Genomic DNA, 22,629 nt, shown 5'->3' with positions numbered 1-22,629 from the left:
TAAAAAAAAGTCATGCTCAAAAAAGGTGGATAACATGAAAGGTCTTATATGATGTCATCGCTTGATAATTTCCTCATAAAATAAACGAAATCGTTTAATGAGATTATAATATGTGCTGTGGTGAGATTTTTAAGTTACAGTGCTAAGTTTGTTTTTAAAGTAAAATAATTCAATGTTGATATCAAATTTTCAATTAAACTGACCCATTAGGTGTTTTGATGTCATTATGAAGTCATCATATCTTGATTGTCTTAAAAAAACAGAATTGTAGAATTTCAAACTTTAAATGCCATAACTGGTGACTGTTTTAGCAGCAAGGATTTCAACGCTGGTATCATTATTACCCCATACTTTAAACTTTATTGTCATCATCTCGATCTGTCCGTCTGTCACGCTATCTCCTCCGAAACAGATGTGCAGAAATTCACCAAACTTGGTGCTTATGATTACCACATGGCAAGAAGATGTGATAGCAGTCATATTTTTTTGGCCCCGCTTTCTGGGGTCGAGTCAAAAGGTCAAACACAAAAAAATGCAATTATGGCACATTTTAAAAGTTTTTTAAATTATACTTTGCACATGCAATCAACGTAACTTTTTTTTGGTATTTGGACAGACAAAGAGGAAGGACAAACTGACAGACTGGCGGAGAATATTATAGTGGATTCCCCACCTCCACTCCCCCATTTTGTTTTTTTAAAGCGCAGGGCTAAAGATATTGTTGTGGGCCGGGGGTCGGTGGTGAGAACGACCACTGGGTGGGGGAGGTTTGCATCGTCTCATCAGACTCCCCAGAATTGTAGGCCGTCGCTCCGGATAATTCCGTGAGCCGCGGGTCACAGAACCGACCGTGGTCGCCAATATCTCGATCGCGTGGCGTAGGGTTATTTGTCTTGAGCCAAAGTTCCTAAGTATCCACGTAATCTCGTCTATCAGGGATCCACGCCCTCAGAACGCCTGGTAGTCCGCATTTACTCTACTGGCAGCAGTAAATTCACACTACCGACTACCGCTTTTCCACCTACCTTTCCGGCTCGTTGCAGTCGAGCGGGCCCTGCCCAGGACGTCCCGGCTATGATAGACCGACTACCGGGGATGAAACCCCGCTTATATTCAGACCCGGACCATGCTGGACCAATGTAAGAAGGGACAGAAACGGACTGGGAACATTTCTAATAAAGGTTTATTAACAGTAAAAAGACACAGGCAAGACTAAATGCGAATATGCAAGGAATATTTACAAGGATTCAAGCACTTACACAATTCTACTTAAAGACTGGCCCACACACAGACACGCACACAAAAAGAAAAGAAACCCCAGAGTCTTTATTTGACCCTCGCAGCCGTGAAGAGAGACAATCTGGGGGTCAGAGTTCGTGGGTACCTGGTCGTCGAAGGAAGGGAGTCTCTGTAATATGGCACCTACTAAAGGTTGTCCGGGTACGGTCCGGGAGTTCGTGCAAGACTCATGGTTCGTGGCGGGGCTCGTGTGGCGAATAGCCGGGGTCAGCAGAACTCCTCTCAACAGCCACCGCGGACAAACTCGGCTGCTCCTCTCAGCCACCGTGAACCAACTCGGCCACTCCTCTCAGCCACCGTGAAAACTCTCTGCCCACTCCGAGAGTCTCGGAGATACATCTCCTCCCCCCACGTGGGGGGGGGGCTCTTGGCGAAAAAAAAACCTCGCTGTCCGCCTCTAATTGGCCAGGATCCTACAGGCACAGCCTTCCTAGGCGAGGTTTCGGCCATGCCCGGAGAAAGTCGCCCCTCCCCTCAACGTGTGTTTGAGGAAGGTGGATGGTGGTGAAGCCACAATTGTGTGTGTTGAATGTTTGTGGAAGGTGGATGGTGGTGAAGCCACGATTGCGTGTGGAACGTTTGTGGAAGGTGGATGGTGGTGAAGCTGCCTCGAACATCCTCGGGAATCCGATCAGGCAAGGTGTGCTGTGGCCCGCGAACCGAGGGTGCAAGCGCAATGGTACCATGGATCGCAATGGGGGATGTAAAAATAAAAGAAAGCGATTTATTAACCTAACTAATCGAAGTTGCAACGCACACTTTTGATTCTCCCACGAGACAAAAAGGAAAGGGACCTGAAGACACATGTACTTAACGGGATAACAAACTTTTGGGACCTGCATGTTGAATTCAAATGGTTTCCAGATCCGTAACAATATGTTGTATTGATATCATGGTACATTCTGATATACCTATTGCAACTCGATAAGTACTGTGGTGCATGCGGTCAAGAATTAGAATGTTGTACTTGCTTCATTGAAACTATGTCTTAATTACCATAATATACATTTGTGACATACTTTAAAATGTCATAATTTATTCAAAATGGCTACCAGTTTTCTTTAAAATCTATAACTCAAATTCTACAATATGTGTTTGAGCCCAAGAAATTGAATAATTACATTATTGTTGCACTCACGCATACACATTTTGCTAGCTTACACACTTAAAATGTTATTAGCTGGTAAATAAAGTTGGTAATACTGTTACGAATCTGGAAGCCTTGTGCACACAGACAGGCAGCAGTCCCTAAGCTTAGTTATTTCGATAAATGTGTGTTTATAGTTAGGGCCTCCTACCTGTGTCTAATGGGAATTACATGTGTGCGCTGCGAATTACTTTTTTAGTAAGGGTTTTTGCAAAACAAATCGAGCCTCCAGCCAACCGAAACCATCACTCCTTCACTTCGCACATCGCGCCATTACACACACGTGTCCAGCCACGCACGTGGGCGGAGATTTCCATGCCTCAGACCGGGACTCCGCCCAAGAAGGCAGGGGTGTGCCGCTTGTCCAATCAGGCCACAGAAGGTGGTTTTCCCATGACACGCTGGCCAATCAGAGTTGAGATGGCCACAGAAGGCGGTTTTCCCACGACACGCCTGCCAATGAGAGTTGAGATGGCCACAGAAGGCGTTTTTCCCACGACACGTCGGCCAATGAGAGTTTAGCTGGCCACAGAAGGTGGTTTTCCCATGACATGCTGGCCAATGAGAGTTGAGAGCGCCTCAGACGGGGATGTGCTCACCCCGGAGGAGAAAGGAATATAAGAAACCCCAGGCTGGGTAGTGGTGGTGGAAAAAGAATCAAGGTGGTGGAGGTCGTCATAGGTGGTAAAAGGATCGAGGTGGTGGAGGTAGTCGTGGTGGAAAAAACGTCGTGGTCGTTGTCGTGGTGGTCATCATCATCGTGTTGCGGGTTTGAGTCCCACTGAGCTGGATCATCGTCACCTCTGATCTTCTCCTTTGGCCTTGGTCGATTGGTGCATGGCCGGTTGGAGAGCGTGGTACCTGGTGCTTGGAGCGGCATCGTGTTGCGGGTTCGAGTCTCGCCGCGTCGGATCGTCGAAGACTACACGAGGTGGACAGAACCAAGAACAGGCTCTGGTCTCGAGCTCACCTGCCTCGAGCTGGAGGCCTTCAATAAAGACCATTGGGGTAAATTTCTGTGAGTGTGCGTCTGTGTGTGGGCCCGACTATAAGTAGCAACTGGATAAGTGATTTTGCTTGTACATTGATTGCATTTCTTATAGTCGGATAACCCTGCTCTTTGTGTGTTCCCCTTCCCCCTCCATTATAAATAAATCCCCTGTTAAATGTTTCAGCTCGTTTTTGCTTCTTTCATTGGTTTAGCACGGTGCGTTTTGGGAAATTTGGAAGTGGCAAATTGTGCATTTGGACCGACGGACCTCAGTAACCATCCGCTTGGGTTACGCACGGTTCGAGCAGGCTAACGGCTCGTTCCACTGGAGCTCCACCGAGGGTGAATTTCCCCGGTAGTTTGGACGACGTGGGTATTTAGGTAAATTGAAATTGGCTATCGACCCTATCCCATGCGGTCGACCTATTGGCGATCTTCGATCCGATAAGGGACCCGTCGGCTCTGGAGTTATCTGGTGTGACGACCTATAAATTCCGGGTGTTCGGTGGAGCCGACTCCACTGCTCCATCGAGCGGTCGTGCTCGCCACCGAAACTCGGCCCCACAACAATACATGGAAATTTACCGCTGGAGACAAAACAAAGAATGAAATCCTGGTATTATTTGCTTTACTGAAACTGACATTGGAGGTCTAATGATGTCATCATGTCTAATACAAATATATATATATATATATATATAAAAGATCTATTGTATTTATTTTGCTGTCATGGAGGAAGTGAGGTCGCATTTGTCACTGAATGGGAGCACACGCAATATCAGTGTTAGTGCTATTTGACATTTTGTTTCCACTTGGGAATGGTGAATTTATGCTGTTCAAAACTTTTACTCCACGAATCTGAATTTGGGTTGATTGCATGACCATTCCGGTTGTTTTCACAACTATAACGCTCGAGGTGAGATGTTCGTCATTTTTATTTGCAGTACAAATTTTACTCAGTCATTTGACATTCCGTTATCACTTTGAAAATAAATACTTTTCCAAAACTAGAGGGGGAACACTCGGTAGAGTGCAAAACCTCCGCCGCCAATACTGCTGGGTCACTTAAGTTTACCTGATATCCTATTCATTGTAGGTCAAAACGGATCAGACTCTATTGAACCACAATTGAATAAACTAAACTAGATCGACGCATGTAGAGATGCCAAAAAAAAAAATTCGAAATTTTCTTGTAAAAAAGGTGCAAAATTTCTGGGTTTTTTTCTCTAACAAATTTGGGGGGGGGGTTGGAAATCACTTAAAACATGTAGAAATGCAAAAAAAAAAATTCAAATATTTTTCAAATTTAATCGAATTTTTTTGGAAAAAAAGTTGGAAAATTTTGTTTTGTTTTTTTCCTCTAACAAATTTTATTTTTTTGGGTTGGAAATCACTTAAAACATGTAGAAATGCAAAAACCAAAATTCAAGTATTTTTTCAAAATGGCCGCCATAACGGCCATATTGGACTTTGGACCAAGTCCAAAATCTAATGGCATGATCCTTGGACCATACCTAATCCCCCCACCAAGTTTCGTTGAAATCCGTCCAGGAGTTTTTCCGTAATACTGTTCACAAACAAACAAACAAACAGACAGGGGTGAAAACAGTAACCTCCATCCATCTTTGATGGCGGAGGTTAACTAGAGAGGGGAGCACTCGGGAGAGTGCAAAACCTCCGCCGCCAATACTGCTGGGTCACTAAAGTGAACCTTATATTTATTCATTAAATATGATGTCAAGTGCTGAGAGTTATAGTTCTTTTCTCCAACATTTTCTTTTTTTTTGGGGGGGGGGGGGGGTTGGAAATCATTTAAAACATGTAAAAATGCAAAAAAAATTCGAAATTTTGTTGAAAAAAAAAGTTGCAAATTTTTTTTTTCTCTAACAATTTTTTTTGAGGGGGGGTTGGAAATCACTTAAAACATGTAGAAATGCAAAAAAAAAATTTTTCAAATTGGCCGCCATAGCGGCCATATTGGATTTTGGACCAAGTCCACAATCTAATGGCATGATCCTTGGACCAGACCTCACCCCCCCACCAAGTTTCGTCGAAATCTGTCGAGGAGTTTTTCCGTAATACTATTCACAAACAAACAAACAAACAAACAAACAGAAAGGGGTGAAAACAGTAACCTCCATCCATCTTCGATGGCGGAGGTTAACTGGAGGGGGAACACTCAGTTGAGTGCAAAACCTCCGCCGCCAATACTGCTGGGTCACTCAAGTGGACCTTATATCTTATTCATTAAATATGACATCAACAGTGCTTGACAGAGTTATAGTTCTATTCTCCATTTTAATTTTTTTTGTGGGGGGGGGAATTAGGGGGTGTGAGGGGGGGTTGGAAATCACTTAAAACATGTAGAAATGCAAAAAAAAAATTCAAATATTTTTCAAATAAAATCGAAATTAAAAAAAAAAAAAGTTGCAAAATTTCCAAGTTTTTTTTTTTCTCCAACAATTTTTTTTTGGGGGTTGGAAATCACTTAAAACATGTAGAAATGCAAAAACAAAAATGCAAATATTTTTTCAAAATGGCCGCCATAGCGGCCATATTGGACTTTGGACCAAGTCCAAAATCTAATGGCATGATCCTTGGACCATACCTAACCCCCCCACCAAGTTTCGTCGAAATCCGTCAAGGAGTTTTTCCGTAATACTCTTCACAAACAAACAAACAAACAAACAGACAGGGGTGAAAACAGTAACCTCCGTCCATCTTCAATGGCGGAGGTTAATAATGTTACTTTTCTTTATGAAACAAAAGTCAATCCACAAGCTGTCAGTTATATTGTTTAACAACTATGGCGTGATGGTGGTGATTGGAATTGGGGGTGGGGGGGGGAGTGCGGTGGAGCAGGGAATGCTCCTGTCCCCGTCATTTTTGACGGGCTTAAAACTAATCATATATATATATATATATATATATATATATATATATATATATATAAATATATATATATATATATATATATTTATATATATATATATGTATATATATATATATATATATATATATATATATATATATATATATGTATGTATATATATGTATGTATATATATATATATGTATGTATATATATATATATATATATATATATATATATATATATATATATGTATGTATATATATGTATGTATATATATATATATGTATATATATATATATATATATATATATATATATATATATATATATATATGTATATATATATGTATATATATATGTATATATATATATATATATATATATATATATGTATATATATATGTATATATATATATATGTATATGTATATATATATATATATATATATATATATATATATATATATGTATATATATATATATATATATATATATATATATGTATATGTATATATATATATATATATGTATATGTATATATATATATATATATATATATATATATATATATATATATATATATATATATGTATATATATATCAGTTAAGAGATGATATCACAATGATGTCATTTCACCAAATGGATCAGTTTCATGGAAATGATCATATCACGATTTAATTCCTTGACCTCAAAAACATGGTAACTTAAAATCTCACCATTGCATTTTATACTCTAATTTTACCATTTAGTTTGTTTTATAAGTTAATTAAAAGTTAATGACATCATATGGCACCCTTCTATAAATCTTTTGGTTTTTTGGAGGATGAACTTTTTTCAGTCCCTCATGCCAGGTGGTGTTTTGGTGAAAAATGCTGCTTTTGTCCACCCTGTGACATTCCTTGTCATTTTCATCTTCAAGCTACCTTACTAATTGGGAGACATCATTTTACTTTTATTGACAATGAACAGGGGTACCCAGTATTACCTTCTGCTCGATTCCTATTGGCATTTTGAAGATATATATATATATATATATATATATATATATATATATATATATATATATATATATATATATATATATATATATGTGGATGCCGAAAACACTTCCCTACCTCCACTAAGGAATGGGGTTGGGGATCATTTACTATCACGTTTCACACAGATACAAAGATATAGGCACTGCAGATTGATTAAAAAAAGGAAAAAAATCCCCAAAAAATTTCTTCAAAATTTTCACATTTGTTCTTGCCTAAAACACTCCCCGGAACTCACTGATGAACCTCTGAAAGTTTGACAAAGATCCATTTGACCATTTCTGAGAAAAATGGCGACAGACAGACAGACAAATATCTCTTTCATAGAATAGATATATCGACATCAAGCAGACAATGGACATTAAATAACATCGAGCATATGTAAGTTGAACCTGGAAGCTCTTTGCTCAGATGGAAACAACAACATGGATTGAAACAAAGGCCAACCCCAAAAGAATGTCAAAAGGACCGATATCTTCTGTCCTGGAGAGTTAATGGTGAATCATGAGGCCAAGAAGTTTGAAGGACAAAAACTCTTCCAATGGTTGTTCACTGAAGTGGATAGATGAATCCACATTGTCTTCTTCCCGAAGATTCTTCTTCCTGAGGAAAATGATATGGATGTGAGACTTAACTTGAATTAAAAGTTACCTTACAGGTGTTCACACACCAGACTCGAATTTTATCCAAATCAGCTGCGAGGGAAGCAGCAGTTGCCGATCTGTCACTAAACAGGGATGCCAGTCAGCATATGATGGATTCTGTAAACATATTAAAGTGATAAATCGTATGGATCCTTTTCCAGGAATTCTGACGTTACTGTTGTTAATCAAAAATCAATACTGGACCCAGATTGCTGCCTTTGGCTATGCCGGTCTCCATGGAGAGAGGAGATGAGAATGTGCTGTCAAGAGCATGAAGAAAGTCCACAAGCCGGACTTGAAGAGAGCATTGTTTGCCATTGGCCAAGAGCTTAGCAAGCAGAGTCGGCTTATAGACCATTTCAAAAGCTTATATATGTTCAGCGAAACTGCCCCGATCTCCTCTTTAAATTCATAGCCTCCAACAATTGAGGTAAATGAAGGAATTGCATATATATAGAGTCCACTGACCATGACTCGATCCAAACCAGTGGTCGGTGATCAGACCATTGGATAAGAGAAGTGACTCCACATTGGCAGCAATTTTGGAATATTGTTGTGTTTAAAGTCGATGAAGTATGTCTGTAGTTTAGAGGATCAGCATGCTCCTTTTCACAAAGGGTGATGTTGGCAACTTTCTAAGTGGATAGGAGGAAACATAGTGCAAAGGACCTGTTAAGTGGGACAGACATGGAGGCAATTTGTTCATGCAAGTCGACTCAATGTTGCTCGCACTTCACCCAAGAGTGTCCTCGGATTCGACTCACAATTTAGTGCATGTCTCATGGGATGTGCTTTTGAATGGTGCCTTCAGCAGAGTAATATCCCACAATCAGCACTGATTGTGCTTGTTCTACTCCCAAAGTGAATTGCTTGCATTTTACCATGAGCCATTGGTGTCATATCCATATTTCTCATGATGTCTACAAAGGGCTTTCTACACATTTGATATTCCTGACTCAACCATCAAAAAGAAAAGGGCTTGGTGTTTTTTTAATTTTTTTTTAAGCAGCAGGATTTATAATGCAGGAAATTATATCGGTGCATTTGAAATTCGCAAAGAAAATGCCTGGCGTTCATCCAAGTTATATCTCCTTGAACATCACACAACATGTGCTAATCATCTGGGATTCACAGAGACTAATCATCTCTGTGTAAGGTCAGCTTTAAAGAGTAGGATGGAGAAGTTGTGTTTGTTTTTTGGGAATGTGATTGGCTAGGATACATGTGTGACATGACATGTATCCATTTGGTTAATCATAAAGAAGACCGAAGCTCAGCCTCCACTAGGTACTCAATAATTTAACTGAATTTTGAATGGTGTGCAGTTCTGTTTGCTCCTGGAATATCACTGATACATTGAGTAAAGCCTGGTGTTAACTTAATGGTTAAGGTGGCTGGCTTAAGATCTTAGGGTCTTGAGTTTGAGCCCCTGTTCAGCCGTTAAATAACACCAGGTGGGGTGACAGCCTGTCATCCTTCTGAGGGTGGCAGAATGAGTACCAGCTTACTGGTAACAGGGGCCCGCATCAGCGACACAGCCGCTCTCCCAGTAATGATGCAATCAGCAGCCACAGGCTGCATATGAAATAATAATAAATATTGAGTCATACTTCGAGCTAATTCACAATGCTTGATTCTTATATGATTGAAGAAGAGGTGCTTTAGAGTTTTTAGGTGCATACGAAAGCGTGTCATCATGTTGCTTCCACTTCTCTCCATCCAAACTAGTTGTAATCTGCTATGACAATAACTCGAGAAGTATAAATAGAATTGCTCAGAAAGTTTGAATTTGTATTCTCTTTGTTCGACCATATATTTGTTCATGGTTTGTTTATTGTGGACTTTTGATGAAAATCCTTGATAAGGAGGAAATACAAGCTCTAAGCTGCAACTCCCTTGAGCAGATCCTGCATGTTGGCTGGGATTGTGTGGTGGGTGGATTTGAATTGTTTGGGGCTTTAATTTGTTTCACAGGATGGGACGACTGTATCTCAGTTCAATATCCATTTACTGTGCGTTGCAAGGCATCCTCAAGTCATAAACGTTCCCCTCGTTGAGACCAACTCCGAACAAGTTGCCATTCTGTCGCAGGAGCTATTCTGTGATGTATATGTTGTTACGGGAATGGCTTCAGGAGTAAAAGGGGAATTGTTTGGTGTAGTTATTTCATCGTGCATGTTAACATAAGTGTGATGTAATGAGCGAGGAGGTGTCGAATGAGATGTTTTGAAGATAGTTATCTTCCCCCAGGGTTTGTGTCTAAGCCCCATCTTTTCCAGCTCCATATACTCTGAAACATTATCCGTGTAATTTGTTTTCCAGTTATCCTCACATCATGACCAGAACTGTGAGAAAAGATCATGCTGGTAGAATGAACGGAAAATCACTGCCCCAGCCAATCAGCATAGGCGCGTGGTCGTGGCATGACGTCGGAGATGAGAAAGAGTGCGAGAGAGGACGCATGGGTGGGAATGGGAAAAAGCATGAGGTGACAATGGATAGCATTGCTGAAGGAGTAGAGGAAGTGGTCTTTTCTGCCCTGTGTAGCAAACTTGAGATGACAGACTGGAGGGATGATGTAATGGAGGCAAGTGCTCATCTTGTAATTGGTGAGCTTAATCAGGTGTGGGATTCTGGAAGTCTCCATACTCATTTGTTATTCATATGCCTCCATGCTCATTCAGCTTTTCCTTCCAAATGAAATATCCTGTGGTTCGCTGTACAGGTGAGAAGAAGCAGAATTTCACAACACTCTCCCCTCAAAATTGACTTTAATGTTGCCTCCGAAGAAGTACTGCGCTGTATGATGCAATGTCCTGTCTGTGAAGCACCATGAGGACAGATTGCATTTTGAAGATAATTCTTGGGGAATTGAACCCGTACGAGACAACAGAGAGGTGACGCAGGCTAACACTGAGCTATAATTAATCAATGCCCAAAATTCAAATAAATATTTTAACGTAGACAAACGATAAATGGTAATAACGACGGTGACATGTTCGGCAGTCCTTTTTATGTTCTCACCAGGGTGTAAATTCCTTGGAATTGCTTTGTGAGCTGTTTGACAAAATGGACGATGCTCTTCTGGCTGCTAAAGAGGGATGTTTGTTTTTTCCTCTTGTCTGTCTATTGCCAGTATGGGTGTGGCCTTCGCTTCTCCAGGGTGTGTCGGGAGGTTGCGAGGTTGCAGCTGTAACAGCAAGAGCTAATGATGCTTTTGGCTAATCACCCCCTCATTCCCTTCTTTAAGCGGAATCACCTTCGTTGCTTCACCCTGGCAATTGCCATAATTTGAAAGAAGCCAAAAAAAATATAAGTGAACGTTTTATCTCCCTTTGGCAGCAGTGTTTGATGAGTAACGGACGGCTTGGGTGGTTTGGTTAGATGTGTTTGTGAACTGCTTGCTGCTCAGTATTTTCATCTCTACCCGAGTTGGGAGTTTTGCACTTGTGTGATAGCCAGACTCTCATGAGCTGTGCCTTTCGCACTAAGGCACGACTTGCGACCAAATTTTGTAATTATAAGGTCGTGCCATGAGGCCTTTTCAATATCACAACGGTCAATGCCTTATCAAGGGCAATGCCTCGACAATGATTGCTTACATTGGACAAAGTCTGATTGATTTTATTTCTGGCTTTGCATACCGTAGAGATGTTTCTTGTTGTATTTTATATCAACTCCGAAAACACACTTTTTTTCCTGGGTTAAGGAAACCGACATGTTCGTCGCAGTGCTTTGCAAACAAGTGTGCACATCATTTCTGAACTGCAGCAATTTGCTTTTGACAAATTGAAAAATAGTCAACACCAACGGGTTCTAATGTGCAAGGATTTTTTGCTAAAAAGGATTTCACCAACTCTCCCCCTCTCCCCAACCACTGTGTGTGTGTGTGTGTGTGTGTGTGTGTGTGTGTGTGTGTGTGTGTGTGTGTGTGTGTGTGTGTGTGTGTGTGTGTGTGTGTGTGTGTGTGTGAGTGCGCCGTCTCGTGTCTGCATGCTTCTCATCTCCAACTCCCCCACATCAGAAACCGTGATCTCTCATCACCGATAAATCTAGATAAGTAGGTGGTACTGCTAACCTACTCAGTGATGACTCCTTTTCTCACAACAAAAATGTGCCATTCCTTCCCTGGTGAAGGTGCGCAGAACACACAGCCGCCAACACTGCGGCCGTGCCACTGCCGCTCCGAGAGGCGATTGTAGGTGTGATTTGCTGAATGTAAATAGCACATGCTTATTGAAGTAGTCACACATTCTATATACCCTCATTACGAAGGTTGCAATGCTATGTCCGCAATGTTCTCTTTTTATTCGGTCATTGCCTTATTATTTGTTTTTTTCCGAAAATATAATGCGATGTCAGATTCCATCTGTATTCGTGCCAACTGAAGTTCCCAAGGATTGTTAGCATCGACTTGTTCTCTCTCCCTCTCTCTCTCTCTTCCACATTTCATTTCCGGTGATATGAATATTGCGTGAACATTTCGGAATGCCAGTGTCAAATGAAGTGAGATCACATTTTGTTTGACCAAACCGCGTACTATTTTTGTTTCGACTTGTGCAAACTATGTAGACAAGTGAATTAGTTGGGTTATTGAGCCCAGATATTTAATATCATAGGGTTTGAACCTAGATCATAATGAACACTTAATTTACAATCTGTTAATTTGAGCTACACGTCTGTAGTCACGAACATCAAAATTGCTTGTTAGTCATGCTCTATTTTCATTTCGCTCTACCCGTTTCATAGCTCTGGAGCCGCTTTGCCTGTCAGATTACAAGATGAGTGGCACAAATTGGAACACAAAGTCGTACGTGGACTCTGGAATCCATTCGGGTGCTGTCACAACAACAAACTCCATCAACGGGAAGCAGATGGAGGACGATGACTGGGGCCATTCGACGACGACACACAACGTTGCTGGTTTGTCCAGCACTTCTATTGATCGCGATTGGTGGCATCCATCTCAAGCAGTCACACCAATCGTAATCGTATTGATTTGGAACATATTTGCACTAATGACGTGATATGATACCCGGTAATTGCAGGCAGAAGGGGTTGGTTGAGAAATGTAAAGAAAATATATAATAACATGGGGGATGTGGGGTGGAAGGGGCCCTTGCAGGCATGGGGTGGAGGAAGGGTGAGCTGCTGGCAATCAATTAATATTCCTGCTCATTATGTGTTAATGTATTGTTGGGAAAGGTTTTTGCACGAGTTTTTTTTTTCATGCCAAGCAAGGCAAATGACCTCAAGAGATGTAGATCTAGAAAGTTTTTCGTTAACACTTTAACACATTAACTACAGCAAGACAAAGCAAGGAAGATATCGGGGATTAACGATTTTTAATGGAGAGAGAGGTACTCTCAAAATTCGAAACAAATCGTTTGTTGTACTCGTCTCTGAGATATCCAGCCCAGGTTGGAATCTCTCCCCTTGTAAATACTGTCATACCAGTGTTTCACATTCAGGTTGATACATCAATGTGTGCGCCGTCCCTTGGATGGGCATTTATCTGAGCATCGCTTCTGCTAGTAGTTAAAGATAACATGGTGTCCTTCACAAAGAGGAGGCGAGTTATTGCCGGCACCCCTGAAAAAATTCCCAATTCATACATGGACTGCAGGTAGCTTGTCATTTGGGAAGCTTGGAGGTTTCTTGACACCAGGTTACACCACTTGCTAGATTCGTGTGGTCCCTGTCTGGGCAGCAGCTTCTGCACCATAAACAAATTGACCAGGTATTTTGCATGTTGCATGTTAACAACATTCTTCCACCACAAAGGGCAATCAATTTTATATGTTCAATACATGTTATGTACATACCTCGACACACAATGCTTTTGAATGTGTATTTGGGTAGGATACATTAATTAATTTGATCTGCAGGTTGCATCGGGCTTGGCTGTACCACTGATGGAATGACCTGATAGATCGGGGCATGAATTTGCCCAGGGTATCGGCAAACGTTGACTGACTTGTATCTAGATCTTTAACATCCACACACGAATGATAGCCGACTCAGCAATGTGCTTCACGTTCCTTATAAGGCACGGTGTTCTCTTTGATGTAATGGCCGATGTGCAAAGCAGCAGTCAGGTCAGGAGTGAAACCCAAAGGAGGCAGCTCAAAGGCGAGTACTGTACCTCAATGCTGTGTGCGGCTCGCATGATATTTAAATGCAGTGGACGTGCAAGCAACCCCCCACACACCCCCTCCCCCAAATCCTCCCCCTTTCCCCAAACCTCTCCGCACTGTGCTATGGGGATTCGGGCAGGAGGAAATATTTGCTGAAAAGAGTAGCATTTATTTAATTAATAGTCATGAATACAATCTGGTCGTCTGGGAACATTGCAATTCAAGCAGCCAACTGTCCTTCAGATTCAAAATAATTGATCAACAGGGGAAGTTGATACATCAATAAATTTATGAGATTGTACAAGTTCTAGCAACCCTATAATGCATCATGATTGGGCTTTGCTCGACTGGCAGCCTGGTATCCTGGTTGCACAATAGCAATATCTCTTGAAGGTTTGCAATCTTGGACAAAGTTTCCCCGCAACGCAGACATTTTTGTCAGGGTATTTCAAATCGTTTTGAATCTTCCACCTGTCACCTGCTACCTCCAAAATTTGATGTTTTTTTGATACTCATCTTGGTGTTCCATCTGACCTTTGGAGCCACAATTTCCAAAACACGAACTGCTGGGTGCTCAAGCTTTGGAGTCACCAGCCCAGTCCAACAGGTGTCGAGTTCGCTCACATTGATATATCACCCTGAATGTGAAACACCAGGATGACAGCTTATAGCTGGTTTGGGATTCCAACCCAGGCTAGACAACTCATAGATGAGTGCACGTACCTCGAGGGTATCCTGCCAGGGCAGGTGTCCAGGTAACACGTAATCAGAATAGAAGAATTTTTTTGCGATGGTCTGTCGGAGAGATTATTCAGAATTGGTTGCTTTCGCTTGGATCGACTGTAATTCTTGCTTGTTTCACTGGCATTCTTCAAATTGTTTGCTCGGGGAAATCAAAAACCCATTTGGAGCAGTTGCAGAATGATTAACCCATGAGCCCTGAAGTTGCTTGTAATTGGCTGCCGCAATGTTTCCAAAATTGCCACAACACAATTATTCTTTCTTTCCTTTACTTTCGGCCCAAAGACTGCATATAATTATTTTTATTACCTCTGCCACTGAAGGTGGAAGGAGGTTATGTTTTCACCCCTCTCTGACTATTTGTTTGTTTGTCTGTCTGTCTGTCTGTCTGTGTGCAGAATATCTCAAAAAGTTGTAGGCGGGTCCAGATGAAATTTTGTGGACGGGTTGGGTGTGTGACAAGGACGGACTGATGAGATTTTGGTGAAGATCCGGATCCGGATCTGATAATTTTTAAAGTGATTCTTCACCATTGAGAGAGAGGGCCAAAAACGTTATATAGTACGATATCTCAAAAAGTTGTATACGGATTCGGATGAAACTTGGTGGTTAGATTGGGCGTGTGACAAAGAAGAATTAATTCGATTTTGGTGAAGATCCAAATCTGGATCTGGAGATGAGAATTATTTAATTTTCAAAGTGATTCTTCACCAATGAGAGATTGGGCCAAAAACGATATATAGCATGATATTTCAAAAATGTATTGGGCCCTATATGTTCTCGTGGATCAGGCATTGCTTGGCGGAGGTATGCGCTCTACCGAGTGTCCTAGATGTGTTTTATACATCGGCTTTCATGCTTCAATTTCTCAACTAAATTTGGGGATAAAAAACATTTTAAAGCCCTTTGTTCTCTTCACTAAAATGCACTAACCTTTTGTTGTGGAATGACCGAATAGGTTTAAAGCATTGACACCCGTAGTATTTTCATCAGTCATTCATCATTCCCAACAAACATGTGTCTATTTTTACATGCACGTGCTTGCGTGTGTGTGTGTGCGCGCCATTGGAATTTCACAAGGGCTGTGATGCGGATTCTCAAATATTTTTTCTTTGCCGGACTGTTAAATGTGCATTGCCTCATCCGTGTGTGCATCCACTGCAGACATGGAGTACAGGATGACACGCACGCAAAAGATCCGCACTTCCATGTTTTCGGATACGGATGATGAGCTGCTGATGCCGTCGATGCAATTCGAACCGGCCAACCAAAGTAACCTTCATAGTTTTTCTGGACCGTCACCCATGCTCAAGAGCTCAATGGGAAATATCTTGGATTATCAAGACGATCCAGATCTCACGACACGTGCCATCCCAGAGTTCATCAAGCTGCTGGGAGATGAGAACCAGGTACGCACTGAATTAGCTTCGCTGATTAATCTTTCACAGAGACATTGTTAAAGGTGTTTTCCTTGTTGAGCAATGTTCTTTTTTTTTTCCTTTGTTTTCATTCTTCACCAGTAGAATCACGAATCCTTTTTCACAAAGTATGTTTCTTCCGCACACTCGATGCTTCTTTTTATGTTGAACAAAAACAGGGTGTTCAATGGCATTGGCTCCACTGGCCAAAAATTATCTAAGAAAATATTTTCATGAAATCGGAAAAGTTTTCTTGAAACAAGAAAACCATGACAGAAGTTTTCTTGCAGCTAAAAAAGTTTTCTCATGCTTTTCTTGTTTCAGGAAAAAATTTTCTTTTTTTAATAAAGTATTTTCTTCCTAAGAAAATTATTTTTGGCGGTGTACTTTTTTTTTTTGTCCTTTACCTCAAAATTGCTCAATTGTGAATTTGAATAATTGTTACGTTTGTTTATTTTCCTGCAGATTATATTGAATATCAAAGATAAGGCCATTTGGAGCAGAAAAAGGGGGAGGGTGGTTATATTTATTCCTCATTACAAAAACAAACTTTTTTGTTAAAAAAAAAATCTCGAGCGAGTTGATTATTTTACAGTTTTACTCAATTCCCACTGCTGTGTGATTTCCATTAAACCTGACGGATTAAAATAGGAGAGCTATTGTGAATCTCGAGATTATCTTCAAAAAGCGAAGCAACTTATTTATTTGTTTATCATTTTACTCCAAGATGTGTTGACACACACAGGTGGTGTAAGTTTGATGTGTTTGTGCTAAGTGCCTGCACTCTTCCAGGCCCTGATGCCTGGCTCTGCCAGAGTGCCATTTGTGCATCGGAAACTGTACACATCTGAAATGGCCAATTTGCAGCTTGGCTGATGTGGCCTTGCAGTCCAGAGAGGATTTAGAGGCAGGCATGGAACTTGTAAATAAAAATACACCCGTGCGGGAGTGACGGTCATCTCTGCGAGAAAATATATAGCCTCCTGAAGGTAGGGCAGTTTTTGCAAACTGTGAAGCCACGTGACGCGAAAAGGAAAGCAAAATTCGAAAATCCGTCCTGACCAAATTTAGATATTGTCCCATGGATTCATATGTCACAATTAAATTCAAGATTGCTTGAGAAATGTAGGAGATAGATTTTGAAAATCGTCATTTTCGTATTTTTTGCCAACTTTAAAGTCACGTGACACCAAAATGAAAGCGAATATCGAAAATCCAGCCTGACAAAATTTAGATATTGTCCACTAGATTCATTTGCTACAATCAAATTCAAGATTGCTTGAGAAATGGCGGAGGAGATAGAATTTGAAAATCGTCATTTTCGCAACTTCAAAGGCCTCGTGACCTTGACCTTGACCTTCGGTGACCTTCAAAGTCATACCATCGTGTACGTCTCATCGACCTCTATCAGGATCACTAATGACCAAATCTCCCGCTTCAACTTCATTGTGAACGGACGGACGGACGGACGGATCGAAGGACATCGACACCCATATTATTAGGTCATGCTCGAAGAGATGACCTAAAAACTGTGGAAGGAGTGGGGGAGGGGGTGGACCAAATACCTTCTGATCATACTGAGAATGCAATTTATGTATTGGAAGGAACAATCAAGCATTGCTCTGTTTCCACAGATTAGTTCATATGTGAAGGAACAAGTGAAGTCCACAAAGTTCTCATCTCAGCTTCTCAAGTGTTCATCTGTGGGTGATGCAACTCATTTACCATGCTCCTCGAAATTGTACAACCATAACAACGAGGATTTAGTTGAGCATGACACTTTTAGACAAATGTTTATTTCTTGATTGAGATAGTGAGCTTAAAAAATTACCCCGTGCGGGAGTGACGGTCATCTCTGCGAGAAAATATATAGCCTCCTGAAGGTCGGGCAGTTTTTACAAACTTTGAAGTCACGTGACGCGAAAACGAAAGCGAATATCGAATATCCGGCCCGACAAATTTAGATATTGTCCCATACATTCATATGCCACAATCAAATTCAAGATCGCTTGAGAAATGGAAGGAGGAGATAGATTTTGAAAATCGTCATTTTCGCATGAAAATCGTCATTTTCGCATTTTTTTGCCAACTTTGAAGTCACGTGACACGAAAGCGAATATCGAAAATCCGGCCCGACCAAATTTAGATATTGTCCCATAGATTCATATGCCACAATCAAATTCAAGATCACTTGAGAAATGTAGGAGATAGATTTTGAAAATCGTCATTTTCGCATTTTTTGCCAACTTTGAAGTCACGTGACACGAAAAAGAAAGCGAATATCGAAAATCCGGCCCGACCAAATTTAGATATTGTCCCATAGATTCATATGCCACAATCAAACTCAAGATCACTTGAGAAATGTAGGAGGAGATAGATTTTGAAAATCGTCATTTTCGCATTTTTTGCCAAATTTGAAGTCACGTGACACGAAAAAGAAAGCGAATATCGAAAATCCGGCCCGACCAAATTTAGATATTGTCCCATAGATTCATATGCCACAATCAAATTCAAGATCACTTGAGAAATGTAGGAGGAGATAGATTTTGAAAATCGTCATTTTCGCATTTTTTGCCAACTTTGAAGTCACGTGACACGAAAACGAAAGCGAATATCGAAAATCCGGCCTGATCAAAATTTAGATATTGTCTCATAGATTCATATGCCACAATCAAATTCAAGATCGCTTGAGAAATGGCGGAGGAGATAGAATTTGAAAATCGTCATTTTCGCAACGTACGTACGGACGGACGGATCGAAGGACATTTACACCCATATTATTAGATCATGCTCGAAGAGATGACCTAAAAATCATTAAATAAATAAATAAAGGCAAATCACAAACTTTGTGACGGAATAATGAAATGCGACGATCATCCTCAAACACAAATCCCGATACATGATGTCCTAGAAAAATGTATAGAAACAATATTGAAGACCAATGTGCTGTGTTCAAGGTTCCTTTAGTAAATGTTACACCACAGAAATGTGATGTTTCATTGTGGCATCCATTCAAACCGATACAAGTGCTGCATCAGTGCACAGCTGACGATGACAGGGAAAACTAGAGGGGGAGCTCTCGGGAGAGTGCAAAACCTCCGCCGCCAATACTGCTGGGTCACTCAAGTGAACCTTATATCTTATTCATAAAATATGATATCAACAGTGCTGACAGAGTTATAGTTCTTTTCTCCAACATTTTCTTTTTTGGGGGGGGGGGGTTGGAAATCACTTTAAAACATGTAGAAATGCAAAAAAAAAAAGAAATCGAAATCTTGTTGAAAAAAAAGTTGCAAAAATGTTTTTTTTCTCTAACAATTTTTTTTTGGGGGGGGGGTTGGAAATCACTAAAAACATGTAGAAATGCAAAAAAAATTGGGGGGGGGGGTAACAATTTTTTTTGGGGGGGGGGTTGGAAATCATTAAAAACATGTAGAAATGCAAAAAAAAAAAAAAAATTTTTCTCCAACAATTTTTTCTTGGGGGGACCAAGTCCAAAATGTAATGGCATGATCCTTGGACCATACCTAACCCCCCCCCCCCACCAGGTTTCGTCGAAATCCGTCGAGGAGTTTTTCCGTAATACTGTTCACAAACAAACAAACAAACAAACAAACAAACAGAAAGGGGTGAAAACAGTAACCTCCATCCATCTTCGAAGATGGATGAGGTTAATCAAGCATCGCTCATCTGAGATTGACCTGGTGGTTTCCTGTTGACATTACTTTGATATTGGAAAAACGTTTCCCCATGCACCAATCATTTTGCAGTCTGGCAGTTCCCAGTTGGAATCTCTGTTAAAAGAGCCGAGCATTTTCCCACTCGTTACAGACGTAGTCGCCCAGGCTGCAGCCCCCCCCCCCTCCTCTACTGTTCTCTGTTAATTTAGACATGTCACTACCTGAAATGGGAAATGGAGGATGAAGCTCAACGTTGACAAGCATCGTACCCGATCATATGTTGACACGTTCATACATGCCAATAAACGTATTGGGGGTGGGGGGGGTGGGGTTCCGGGACAACTTGGGTTCCAGGCTCTTGGGTGACAATTTATAGCTGGATCTTGACTCAGACACAGGCAGTCCAGCTCAAAGATAGCTCTGATCTATGTTGTTAGCCTGTCCAAGATGGTACCTCGAAAGCCATATTTACATTTGTTGGTTTTGATTCCTCAAAAGCTGTTGGTAGGTTGTGTCACCATTGGATGTAATCACTGCTTTTGAGGCTGATCATTATATACCGAAACCTCTTTCTAACCACTCACTCACTTATTTATTTTATTTATTCATATGCATCCTGTGGCTGCTTGGCTGCATCATTTCCTGGAGGTGCGGCTGTGCCGCTGATGCAGTGCCCCCTGTTACCAGCACGCTGGTACTCATTTCGCAGACCTCGAAAGGATGACAGGCTGAATCAACCCACCTCGTGTTCATTCAACGGATGTGACAAGGGCTTGAACTCAAGACCTGAAGATCTTAAACCAGCGACCATGACTGTTGAGCCAACACCAGGCAATACTCACTCATTGACTCACTGACATAAATGTTTATTACTTTCCAGGTGGCCTAGAAACTTGTAGCTTTGCATGCTGAGGTAACTCGAAGCCAAGGTCACAGAAATAAATCACAAAACTGTCTGTTAAATGTCCATGAATTGAAATATCCGTAAACACATGTCGGCCAGTGGAGCCTCAGACCCTCAGCCAAGAGAGTGGCGGAGCTTGGACTGCGCATAACTAAAGAGCTTGTACTGCTTACTCATTCTACATTTAATTAATTAATTAATTTATCTGCTTGCAGAATGCAAGCACAATCCGTTCATAAAAAAAAAAAAAAATAGACATATCGCATGCTTTCAATATGGTCTGGCAGCCCGACCTGCTCACCAAACTCTCTTCCTATGGTATCCAAGGTGATCTCCACTCATGGCTCACAGACAAACCTTTCTCAACAAACCTCATGAAGTCCTTTCATTCAAGTTTCTGGGTGTCACTACCTGCCATGATCTTTCTGGGGAATACCACATCTCCAAGCTGGCCTCCAAAGCCAGTCACCAACTGGGCATCTTCCATCATCCGTCGTGCAAAGTCCTTCCTCGGCACACCTGAGCTCCTGACCACGTACAAAGCTTTCATCCGCAGCATGATGGAGTACCGCCCTCCCCTCTGGGCTGGTGCTCCTGTCTCTCACCTTTCTCGGCTTCATGCCGTGGAAACCAAGGCAGTTAGGATCATTGGTATCTCCAGTGATGAGGCTGAGTCTTTGGGTCTCCCACTCTCTCACCGCAGGCAGGTCGGTGGTCTTTCTGTCTGCTACCGTCTCCTCTCCGGCATTGCTTCCCCCCCCAACGCTGTCTGTAATCTCCCCCCCCCCTCCATTTTTCTGCAGGGCACTCAAGGTCCGCCAACAACCTCCTTCTGGTAAAATCACCAAAATCTAGAATTACTGCTCACCTTCACTCTTTCATTCCTCTTTTTTCCTGCCTTTGGAACAAACTCCCACACTCTCTTCAATCCCACTCTTCCCTCCAGGTGTTCAAAACAGCTGTTCACCACCATATCTTATCTTCACTCATCCAAAACCATGATCTTTTCTACCCCCGCTAATCCACCCCAAACTCACGTCCTTCAAATCCCCTGCTTTCCTTTCTGAAAGTCCCTGTAATGTCCATCTTGTATTCCCCGTGTACCCTGCCCCATCCCTCTCCCTTCCACAGATCTCCTAATGTCTCTGTTCCCCACTGTTTTTTTCCTTCCCTCTCCCACTCTTCTTGTCTCCTGCTCCCCTCGTTGTACGTTCTGCGCATTAGCTCTTGTACGAGCCTCGACATTGTATACAAATAATAAAAATATATAACGTGTGGATTTGCTGGTACAGTTTGTCACATGCTCTCTATGTGTGCCACTTATGCTCTTGTCAAACAACAGGAAAATACAGGATGAAATAAATAGAACATTTATTCAAATGTGCTATCTGCTGTGCAAAGGACCAGGTGATGTTCTGGACGTTAACCCTTTGTTAGAGCAAAAGAGCTGTCATCATCATTCAACCTGTCCGCTGACGCAGACATTTGCTTTCACGATTAGGACTAGTATTCCTTTCTAAAAACAAAGTAAACTCTCCATTCCCACTGGGCTCATTTTTCCAATGAAATGTTTTTGTTTTTAAATCGGGATTTGAAATATTGAACTGAATTTTGAAGATGAAATGCAATTGTGAAAGAAATCCACTGTTAGAAAATTCTCTTGTTATGTCTGTTTTTGTGACTAATAATGTTTGTTTGCATTTGCTGTAGCCAAACCCCTCCCTGCCCTTACAAAAAGTGAGGGCAGGGAAGGGTTTT

General features: G+C 41.3%; 1 protein-coding gene across 5 annotated transcripts in view; it reads left to right on the top strand.

The window, feature by feature from the left end:
• The window catches only part of LOC147021795 (catenin beta-1-like), an 82,864-nt gene that overhangs the window by 17,043 nt on the left and 43,192 nt on the right, over positions 1-22,629 (top strand). For 3 of the 5 annotated variants that reach the window (XM_085892164.1, XM_085892162.1, XM_085892160.1), the window contains exons 2-3: positions 12,741-12,914; positions 16,034-16,278. In XM_085892164.1, the coding sequence (XP_085748290.1) occupies positions 12,741-12,914; positions 16,034-16,278 (419 nt within the window). The remainder of the gene's footprint in view (positions 1-12,740; positions 12,915-16,033; positions 16,279-22,629) is intronic. The other 2 variants (XM_085892161.1, XM_085892163.1) reach the window with 2 other exon arrangements.

The sequence above is a fragment of the Eptatretus burgeri genome, chromosome 8 (genome assembly GCF_056783735.1).
Source record: "Eptatretus burgeri isolate ZD-2024b chromosome 8, Ebu_testis_v1, whole genome shotgun sequence".
NCBI classification, from domain to species: domain Eukaryota; kingdom Metazoa; phylum Chordata; class Myxini; order Myxiniformes; family Myxinidae; genus Eptatretus; species Eptatretus burgeri.
Note: the sequence above shows the minus strand (reverse complement) of the source record. Positions and strands in the feature narration are given on the sequence as shown.